Source organism: Euleptes europaea, chromosome 3, assembly GCF_029931775.1.
Source record: "Euleptes europaea isolate rEulEur1 chromosome 3, rEulEur1.hap1, whole genome shotgun sequence".
NCBI classification, from domain to species: Eukaryota; Metazoa; Chordata; class Lepidosauria; order Squamata; family Sphaerodactylidae; genus Euleptes; species Euleptes europaea.
The window spans coordinates 103868154-103878021 of record NC_079314.1 but is presented as its reverse complement, the minus strand read 5'-3'; the positions used below and the strand labels follow the sequence as shown (position 1 = coordinate 103878021).

The window sequence follows — 9868 nt, the reverse complement described above, 5'->3', positions numbered from 1 at the left end:
TACTATCATTCAACAGTTGGAAACCAGATGTCAAAACCATGGCCTATCTGAATGGTCTTGCCAATAATGCAGACTGTTATTCCCACTCTCAGCACGCAGTGATTCATGAATCTGTGAAACTACAAATTCGCAAACTTATTGCTAATGAAGCGCTTTTTTTCCACCCAAGGAAAACCTATTCGTTTGGGGGGGGGGGGGAAAGGACTTGTATACCATGTGTTGCTTATCTCTCACTGCCATCTCACACATGTGGCCAATGTCATGTTTGTAAAGGGAGTAAAGATAATAAATTATCCCTACCTCATTTCCCTGCAACCCTATGCTCTCATCTTAATGCATATAAACTGTACATGTGCTGAACACGATTGCACACAGTGGAAGCTCACTTGGTTCGGGACCACGTCACTTCCCCTTGCTACAACCAGCCTTGAGACTCATTAACTCAACCCAAGACTGATTACATCCTCAGCCCTGGCACAAACACACACACACACACTCTGCTAGGCCAAATTTATCAACTGTTGGCCGGGTGGTCTAGAAAACGTGAAATGCTTTATCCTGGTGGAAGCCACAGTAATAAAAATGCAGCGCTCCCTATCTTTACAACATATACATAGTAGGAAAGTCTTACATACAGTGGACAGACTTCTGTACCCACGTCCCTGTCCTAAGAGTTGCAACTGTTAAATAATTATTTCCCTCAGAGGAAAAAAAAAGGTACTGGTTATTTTAAGCATACGTAATGCAAACTCTGCTGTAGTGCTATACACTACATACGTATTTTAATTGTATAACAAAACTGGGCCTTGTGGCCAACAGCTGCAGAACTGTTGCATGGCTGAACAGAGAGGTCTTTGCAGCAGCATTCAGCTTAGCTACGTGTCTCAAATCATCTTAAATATTATTTACAGTCTTTTCGGAAGCGATATGAACAGATTTCTGACTTAGTGGAAGTGGGGGGAAAAGAGACCCAACAAAACCCTCAAACAGTTCAAGAGGAAATAAAGAAAGATGTCTTTTGGCAGCATAGCAGGCCTCCAAAGTGAGCCAAGAATCACTTCCAAGCCTTTCCAGAGAGAAAGAGGTTCCGTTTATACCATTTGCAGCTAGCTATGGAAGTCACCACTCTTCCTGGTTGGAGATGGGTGACGACTGGGGACCTTGCGGTTCAGGCTTCTCAGTGGCAGACTTTTTGTTACTACAGCAGGGTTTGAAGAGGTGAGTGTCTATGAGGACTTCTCCAAAGCGACCTTTGTAAATAATTCCACAGCACACTTTTTGCCTTCAAAAGAAAATAAAAGCGCATTAGGGAGAAAGCCTACGCACACAACAAAAATTGCACAGATCATAACATTATGGCCGTGTGAGGACTTGAGCTGACAGCAAATGCTGAACATGGGATCAGAGGGATTTCAGGTGGGGCTTCTAACCTGCGCCAACAGTCCTGGCCAAAGGAGGGACACCAGCAGGAATCCTCCTATCAAAAGGCTACATGAGGTCAGCTGACCTCTACAGAAGTCTTCCAGGGCAGAACAAATAGGAGATTCCAGTCCTCTTCTGCCCTTTGTGTGGAACTTCATCTTATCCTACCTCCACCCTGACACGAGACATGCCACAACATCTGATGGAGGCAAATAGCACATTTGTTCATGCCAACAAGGGTCTTATGAGGAGGTGGAGAGCAAGCAAGCAGAACATTTGCATGTTGGCACACCACACACAAAAAAGAATGCTGGAATTATGGATAGCAAAATGTGTATTTTTCTCTTCCGCCTCCCAAAAAGAAAACCCTGTTTTGAGATGCTTTAATAACTTCCACACAGTTCTCACCCTTACAAAACAAGGTCCTATCTGTAGTTAAAGCTGATGTTGATAGTTCTTTTGATGGTGACTTTCCCCCCTGAATTTGTACTCTTCTCTGAAAAACCACTGCAAGACTTCAGGTTGTTAACATTTATTTAGGCACAAATAAGTTTTACATTTGATCCAAAACCTGCTGGGTGCTGTACAGTTTTACCTCTCTCACTTACAAGGACTTTTTTCCCTTTCTCCTCTGTGGAATCTCAAGGACGAATAAGCTCTAGCAGTTTTGCACATGGTACAACCTGCATTCTAACTTTTAATAATATGTTTTATTTGCTTGTATAGTTTTAACCAAATAACTATTTTTATAAACCAAGTAACTTAATTACATATATTACAGATTCCCCTAAAGAAGCCTCTTGGGCGAAACACATAGGGAGTTTTTTCTGAGTAATAAAATATATTTTAACCTATTTTGAACCATCGGCCTTACTGCTTATCTCACGTGCATGTGTGTTACCAGAGCAAACTGCAGGACTATTGCCCCCCAAAAGGAATTGGTGCAGCTGGCAGCTCAACCCCGGAACCAGGTACCCAACTCAGCTTCAGAGGCTGGCTGTGACTCACAAAACCTCTCAGTGGCATAGCTATGACCCCTGTCCTCTCCCCTGGTGCATGCAAAGCAAGCCTAGCAAACCGGGGTCCCCAGTTCCAAGTGCGATGCAACACCACACTAGAACTACTGCAGCTGGCCGGAAGCTGGGTCAGTTCGCCACTAGCTTGCGGCTGCTCAGAACTGTTGCGAACATTCCCACCAGAAACAGGAGAATTGCTGACTGTTAAGAAGCAGATGGGACGTGCGGTCTGCCAACCCGACTTAGGATTTGGGTGCTCACAGCAGCATCCTAGATAGCTCCACAGTCCTCTGTGCACTAATCTGTGCTTCGTGACACGACCAACGGTAGGTTCCTGGACGTCCAGATCTTAGCTCAGGTGTACACCAGGTATCATTGCTGGGCTGTGTGTGTGTGTGAAGTGCCGTCAAGTCGCTTCTGACTCACGGCGACCCTATGAATCAATGTCCTCCAAAACGCCCTATCTTTAACACTCTTGCTTGGGTCTTGCAAACTAAAGGCCGTGGCTTCCTTTATTGAGTCAGTCCATCTCTTGTTGGGTCTTCCTCTTTTCCTGCTGGCTTCAACTTTTCCTAGCAGGATTGTCTTTTTCAGTGACTCTTGTCTTCTCAAAATGTGACCAAAGTACGATAGCCTCAGTGTAGTCATTCCAGCTTCTAGGGTCAGTTCAGGCTTGATTTGATCTATAACTCCCTGGGCTACGCAGGCATTTTAGCTGACTCCTCGTACAGAGCAGGTCGCTTATCTTGAAGCGAGATTAACGCATGTCAATATGACTGACTGCTGGCTATTGCCACGGCATCCATCGTCAACCCAAGGAGTGTATTTAAGCCCGGGGGGAAGGGGGGGGACAACCACAGCACTATGGCTTTGTTTTCAAGATAACATGAAGCCCTGTGACCCAATTCATGCTCAGCATGTTATCCAGTTATTTTATCTAACGACATCTTTAAATGCCACGTTGAGTCACCCGCCGTCTGCAACATGCTCTCTAATTGCAGAGAGAATGGAAGCAAGAGCCTTGTAATTAAGAATACACTTTATTGCATTTCTAAGTGTGTTTTTAACCTCCATCTAGAGTGCCACGGCCTCCGTCCACTGCGACAGTATCTGCCCCTAGGATTGCAAACGGCTTCTGAGCAAGGCCTCGCTTTCTGGGTTTTAAAAGTGTCAAATTTTTACGACTGTACAGCGGTGGTTTCCAAACTTTTCGGGCCACCGCCCCCTTGATTCCACAAACTCAACCCCAGCGCCCCCTACCCTATAAAAAGTATTATTCATAATAAGGGTTTGCATGACTCACTAAAGAAGACAACGACAATAAAATTTCAAAACTGTAACAAGTAATTGCCCTGACCTGGATGGCCCAGGCTTGCCTGATCTAAAGGTCTTTTATGCATGGCTGTTTCCCATGCGGTCAACTCCCCTCCCCACCGACAACTTTGGGTCTTTGTGTTGATTATGCACGCCGTTTCCGACAGTCAGAAGTTGCCTAGCTCACCCGCTGCGTTTGCCCACGCTTCTGAATTAGAGATAAAACAGGACCCTGAAAATCCGGGCGAAACGCGGGGAAATGCAGGGGAAAAGCGAGGCAACCTCTGACAGTCAGAAATGGCGTGCATAATCAACACAAAGACTCAGTCGTCGGAGGGGTGACCATGAGGGGAACAGTCATGTATAAAAGGCCATAATTTTTGGTAGGGTGTGAGCTTTTTGTGAGTCCCAGCTCACTTCTTCAGAAACAGCTAGAATCTATCCTTAAGTAGAGAAGAAGTATCTTCACTACTTAAGGACAGGTGGACTCACATTCTAGCTGCATCTGAAGAAGTGAGCTATGTCTCACAAAAGCTCATACCCAGCCAGAAATTGTGCTAATCTTTAAGGTGCTACTGGACTCTTGCGGTTTTCTATTATTATCATCATATTTATTACTATAGCCCCAAGCTCACTGTTGGCATTTTAGAAATAATAAATTAGCAATAGTCATCATTATAGGGTGTGCAGAGCATTTTTCAAAATTGCTTTCACCTCTTCCAGTAAGTGAGATCCAAGAAGGAGAAGACAGGTGTGCGGCTGGACCCTGGAGGCATCTCAGCATCTGAGCCGTCATCTGACTGGTTGCTGTAGCAGGGCGACTGGGCCGGAGAGGCACTGGAGGTGGTGCTGTGGGCATCAGAGTCTAGAACAGGAAAGAGAATAATCACAGCGCTGAACCCGGGTTTCCTCCCCATCCATCCTCCAAATGTCCAAGAGCCCCACAGAGGTGTGCTCTGGAAAATAAAGCCCTAACTTCCAACCGAATCACTCCAGGGTGAGACAGGCTGCCTCTGATGGAGCTGGGAAGATTTGAGGGGGGGGGTGTAGAGAAGAAGGATATCAAGACAGACAAAAATAGCAAAGTTCTGAGTGGAACAGAGAAAACTGGAGCGGAGCTGCGAGCTGCTCAGCAGAGCAGGCTCACAACGTCCTGTCCGTTTGTCACAGAGGGCCAAACTGGGAAGCAGAGGCAAAGCCCCTCCTACTGGAGCTGGCGTAAAACGCTCATGACCCTGCCCGCGTCCAAGAGGAGGTACTTTGCTCACTGGGGCCGTGGCTCAGTGGTAGAGCATCTGCTTGGCATGCAGAAGGTGCCAGGTTCAATCCCCGGCATCTCCGGTTAAAGGGACTAGGCAGGTAGGTGATGTAAAAGATCTCTCTCTACCGGAGACCCTGGAGAGCCGCTGCCGGTCTGAGTAGACAACACTGACTCTGATGGACCACGGGTCTGTTTCAGTAGAAGGCAGCTTCATGTGTTCATGTGTACGTCTTCCTGTTTTTGGCCCAGAGGGTAGTCGAGGAAGGTATAGGGACAGCTTCTACAGAATGCTGAAGCCACAAAGCAAGCCCTCTCATGGCTAGCAATGAGTTATCAGGGCGTGACACTTCACCCAGTTTGGCCTCACAATTCTTAAGCGTCTCTTCCTCTGCACTAATGCCCACATCCTACAGACACTTACTTTAGATAAAACTTGTAAAAAAGCTGGTGCTACTCTTTTCTTGTTTTTTTCTCCAAGGAACTCAAGGTGACGTGAGAACAAAAATGGGATAATCCTACTAACAACAAGTGGAGTGTTAATCTCATGGGGATATTGTTGTGTGTGAACAATGACCAACCAAACAAGAGTTGTGTGTCTTGGAGCTGCTTATAATAAACTATACCAAATGGTTGAGAAAAACAACAACTTACTTTAAGGCTACAAGCTTGGCGAGGTTTTGTTTTGCTGGATTTTTGTTGATTAGATAACTTTTAAACCAGTTATGCTAAGAGCTTAAAGCTGCTGGAATTGTGTCAGCAACATTATAATTCAGAGTCTTCCAGCCGGACCAACATAATTCAGTCCTTCAGCCAGGCCCTTTAACAACTACAAAAAGAAACTAATGCAAGACGCAAATGTGGCAATTAAAACACATGCTGCAGGAATTAAGAAAGTCCTTGCAGTTAAATTTAAAGGCAGACGTTTTCAAAGAGACAGAAGGCCTACGCTCATCTTCTCTGAAGGGCTTCTTCTGCAAGTTGTAGGGCAGTTGGCAGCTATTCAGGATTTGGCACCTCCGCACCATGTACAGGTAAACACTGGCAAACGGACAGATTCGTTGGGTGCAGAAATCAACCTACTGTGTCGTTTCAACTCTTTCTGCAGCTTGTTTATTTGATTGCTCTTCATTTGGGTCCCGGAGAGAGTTTTCATCTTCTTTGGCTTCAGGGTCGTTTTAAGACTTGGTCCAGCTCTTATATCCACCACCTGAAAGACAGCCCCAGAAAGGTTGTTCCATCTGGCCCCGGTTTCTGCACTGCGTTTATGGGAATGCATCCGGCGGATGTGTTGCGTTGCCAGCGATGCTTTCCTCTGGTGCAAAGAGCCTTCACCTCATGCCAGAGCCCCTCTGCATCGGGGAAGGATCCCTGCCCTAAAGGGGCTGTTAACTGAATGGAGCCACAAGATCCAACATTGTAATCTAACCCTACCGGCAAACAGAAAAGCTTTGGGCTTACTTCAAAGCCCCCTCAGTTTAAACTGGTGACATTGTACGGGGAAGCAATCTTAATGATCTGTACCAAGGCTACAAGCTCTCTGCACTAAAAAAACCGAACACAGTCCCAGGATTTTGTATCAGGGAATCCAAACCCTGTATACAAAAAAAACCTCAATTCACCAACCAAAGAAAAATTTTCAGGCTATCATTTCCCTTACTTTGCATAATTTATTCTACCATGTTTTTATCTCATCCCATCTCCAAAGAGCTCGGGGCAACATCCGCAGTCCTTTCCCTGTTTCCTTTTACCTTCACAACGATCCTGTGAGGCAGGTTATGCAGAGATAGAGGGACTGGAAGGAGAGAAAAGGCAGACAGCATATACTGGAACCACCTCTTTAAAAAGTAGCTCTGGTGCTGGGAGTTAATGATCTGAAGAAATAAATGGGTCTGAAGAAATAAATACGTGGGGTCTTTCTTAATAGGCAATGGTGCTCAGGGAGAGATGAGCCTTTCCCAGTCCCGTTGTGTGGAATCATTTCAAGTGGAGATGTTGGGGGCTGGACCAACATCCTTCTCCGTACAAAGCTGCTGCTCCTCTCCACATACGGCCCACAACCCAGTTGGAGAGTCACTTGATTATTTTTTTTAAGTTGTGCATGCTTTATTATAGAATTAAGTTCTTCTTAGGGCGCTTTCACACACACTGAATAAGGTACTTTCAATGCACTTTGCAAATGGATTTTACTGTGCGAACTAACAAAATCTACTTGCAAACGATTGCTAAAGTGCATTGAAAGTGCCTTAATCAGCATGTGTGAAAAGTTCAGTGTTTTTATATAGATTTTTAGGTTCTGATATTTTATGCTGATGGTGTTTTTAAATTTTTATGCTAGTATAGGTTGTTTAATTATGGCGTTACTGTTTTCTTTGGCCTCGGGCAAATGCATTTGGAGAGGCAGCATAAAAATGGTGACATTTCTGTCACATCCAGAACTGACGAAGAGTTCTAATGAACTCAGAAGCCGGCACACCGTTTCATGTCATTTTGGTCAGCTCTAGTACTGTATTATCCTGTATGATTAAGGAGGGATTCCCTTCAGGGAAAGAGTTGTAGCCTACCCTTCCCTCCAATTGTTTGCTGCTGGTCTGGTTTTATAAGCTGCCTTAACTCATCATCATTGGTGAGAACAGTGGCGTATAAATATTTTAACAAACCGATCAGTTCCTATCCTGATCTCCTGAAAGAATGCTGGAGATTCCAGTCTGGTGAAAGTGCTGAGTATCCCATTTGAGATCACACTACAGTTCTCATGGTGCCCTGGGGATAGGAAAGGATTACTAAACTGTAAGAATGTGACACCAATATGGCATAGAATGTGAAACCAATATGCAGTGGTTCCCAATCTTTTTGGTACAGTGACCTACAAGTCCTAATTTACTTGGTGTGGGGACTCATCCAGGGTTGCCCCAAGGTTTCTGGGTGCCCTAGAACGAGAGACTGTAAACTCACATGATTCCAATTCTTTTTTGATCCTGCTGGCAGCTTTTTCCACCTTTTCACCAGCAGCACACAGGCATTGCATATATCTCCTGAGCGAGCCTCATGCAGACTGTGAAGAAAAATACCTTGGTTCAGTAGTTGAGCCTCTACTAGAAACAGGCACAAATCATAGAATCATAGAGTTGGGACCACCAGGCTCATCTAGTCCAACCCCCTGCACAATGCAGGAATTTCGCAACTACCTCCCACACACACACACCCCAGCGACCCCTACTCTATGCCCAGAAGATGGCCAAGATGCCCTTCCTCAAGCCATTGGTCAGTCAGCCTGCACCCTCTTGCTACATCACTGGCTGAGATCTCTTGAAGCAGAAGCCTTTTAGGAAGGCAAGAGCTACAATCCACTGAACTGGACGCTTAAGAAGCTCATCAAACCCGGCAGAGAATTATTCTTCCCTCACTTCTTCGATGCAGGCAATATAGCTCCTAGCCCAGCTGAAGCTCTTACCCAAAACAGTTCTGGAAGTCCTTCTCATAACGCTTGCTGTCGGTGAAGCGAGAGCTAGAAGACTTCGCTCTACAAATACAGCAACCCTCTAAGCTCCGGTACATCTTCGGTTTGTGGAATCCGAACATCTTCTCTTTCCTCTGTTACCCTGTAGAGGTCAAAAAAAGAAAAGAGTGAACTTAAAAACAAACCAGGGAGGACAGGCTGGAAGGTAGTCAAGAACCACCCCCTCCCCATGTGCAACTCTGGTAGCTTACAAAAATCCTTGGAATGAAGATGGTAGATTTTGCCGTCTCAAAATCCTACTCCATCTTCCCTAAGGACAGATGTCTGAAATGCAGTCCTGTTGACCGCCAGCAGTAGCCTTTTCCTCCCAAGGCAGGAGGCATCATTGCAAATCCAGTCCGACACGCAGCAAGGTGACCCAGGCCATAATACTTCACAAGAAAAGGCTGCCTCCTCCCTACTTCAGATCAGATTTGTCACCTCAGCTTAATGTAGCAGGACACATCCTGCACAAACGCTCTCGAAAGGGGAATCTGTGGGTCAGATCCGAAGAACCGGGAACAGGTCACTAGTTGTTTTCCACAAATGGCTACAAGAGCCCTTGTTCGAGAATCCACGCAGCACTATAATGGCTACATCCCTCAGACGTTCTGGTGGTTCCCCTTGTGAAAGAGGCTGTGTGAGTAGAAGTTCTTTGGATTTATTTTCACTTTTCTTGCATGATGTTCCAGCAGGAGGTATTACCCAGTCCTTCTAGCGAGCAGAGGTTCCCCTCCGATTGTTAAACGACACCCCTGGATCCAACTCGACATACTGAAACGGCACATTTCCCCAACTGTATTTACCATGCAGCAAAAACATGCAGTGAGAAACATGGAGGAGCATCAAACCCCATCACTCTCCCTTAAATCTCAGTCAATCTCAAATTTAAAATCTGCTAGCCGCTATCACCAACTATCACCAACTGGCAGAAGCTTCCCCCTCCCAGCTTGACGGCAGATTCCCATTCGCCAGAACATTCCTCTTCATGTGAAATACCATCACAAAAAAGCCGTGCCGATAGACATAGCTTCCTTACAATAGGAATTCAGTTACTCATCAGGAGACAAGTTCATCACCAGCCAATCATTAAATAGGTACCATCTGAACTAGCGGCCCATGTCCCCGCTTCCACGCTACATTCTCCTTTATTGGGAGGTCCAGGAATCAATCCTTGTGCCTCAAGAATGCGAAGAATGTGCCCTACCACAGAGCTGAGTCATGTCCCGCCTTTAGGACCAGGTCACAAGGGCCTGGGAGGGGGGTGGACACGTAACACTGAGGAAGGGGCAGCTTCCAGGACAAAGACAGCAAGATGCTTGATCCTTACGGTTTATTTTTTCCCCCTCCTCCTGTGAT

The 9868-nt window shown here is 45.8% G+C and overlaps 1 protein-coding gene across 1 annotated transcript; it reads right to left on the bottom strand.

The window, feature by feature from the left end:
- Positions 1-842: 842 nt before the first annotated feature.
- On the bottom strand, positions 843-8608 carry SINHCAF (SIN3-HDAC complex associated factor). Its single transcript, XM_056847131.1, has 5 exons — positions 8465-8608; positions 7966-8065; positions 6094-6220; positions 4467-4617; positions 843-1282 (listed from the first exon to the last, which is right to left on the bottom strand). The coding sequence occupies exons 1-5, from the start codon at positions 8590-8592 to the stop codon at positions 1120-1122; spliced, it is 669 nt and encodes a 222-aa protein (XP_056703109.1). The 5' UTR covers positions 8593-8608; the 3' UTR covers positions 843-1119.
- Positions 8609-9868: the final 1260 nt, after the last annotated feature.

Excerpts from the sequence above, each read along its gene's own strand:
- SINHCAF (XM_056847131.1), bottom strand. The coding sequence starts at position 8,592 with ATGTTCGGATTCCACAAACCGAAGATGTACCGGAGCTTAGAGGGTTGC. Across the intron at positions 8,066-8,464 it reads GACTTCCAGAACTGTTTTGG|TCTGCATGAGGCTCGCTCAG; the intron begins GTAAGAGCTTCA and ends TTTTCTTCACAG. Across the intron at positions 1,283-4,466 it reads GATCTCACTTACTGGAAGAG|GCAAAAAGTGTGCTGTGGAA; the intron begins GTGAAAGCAATT and ends TTTCTTTTGAAG.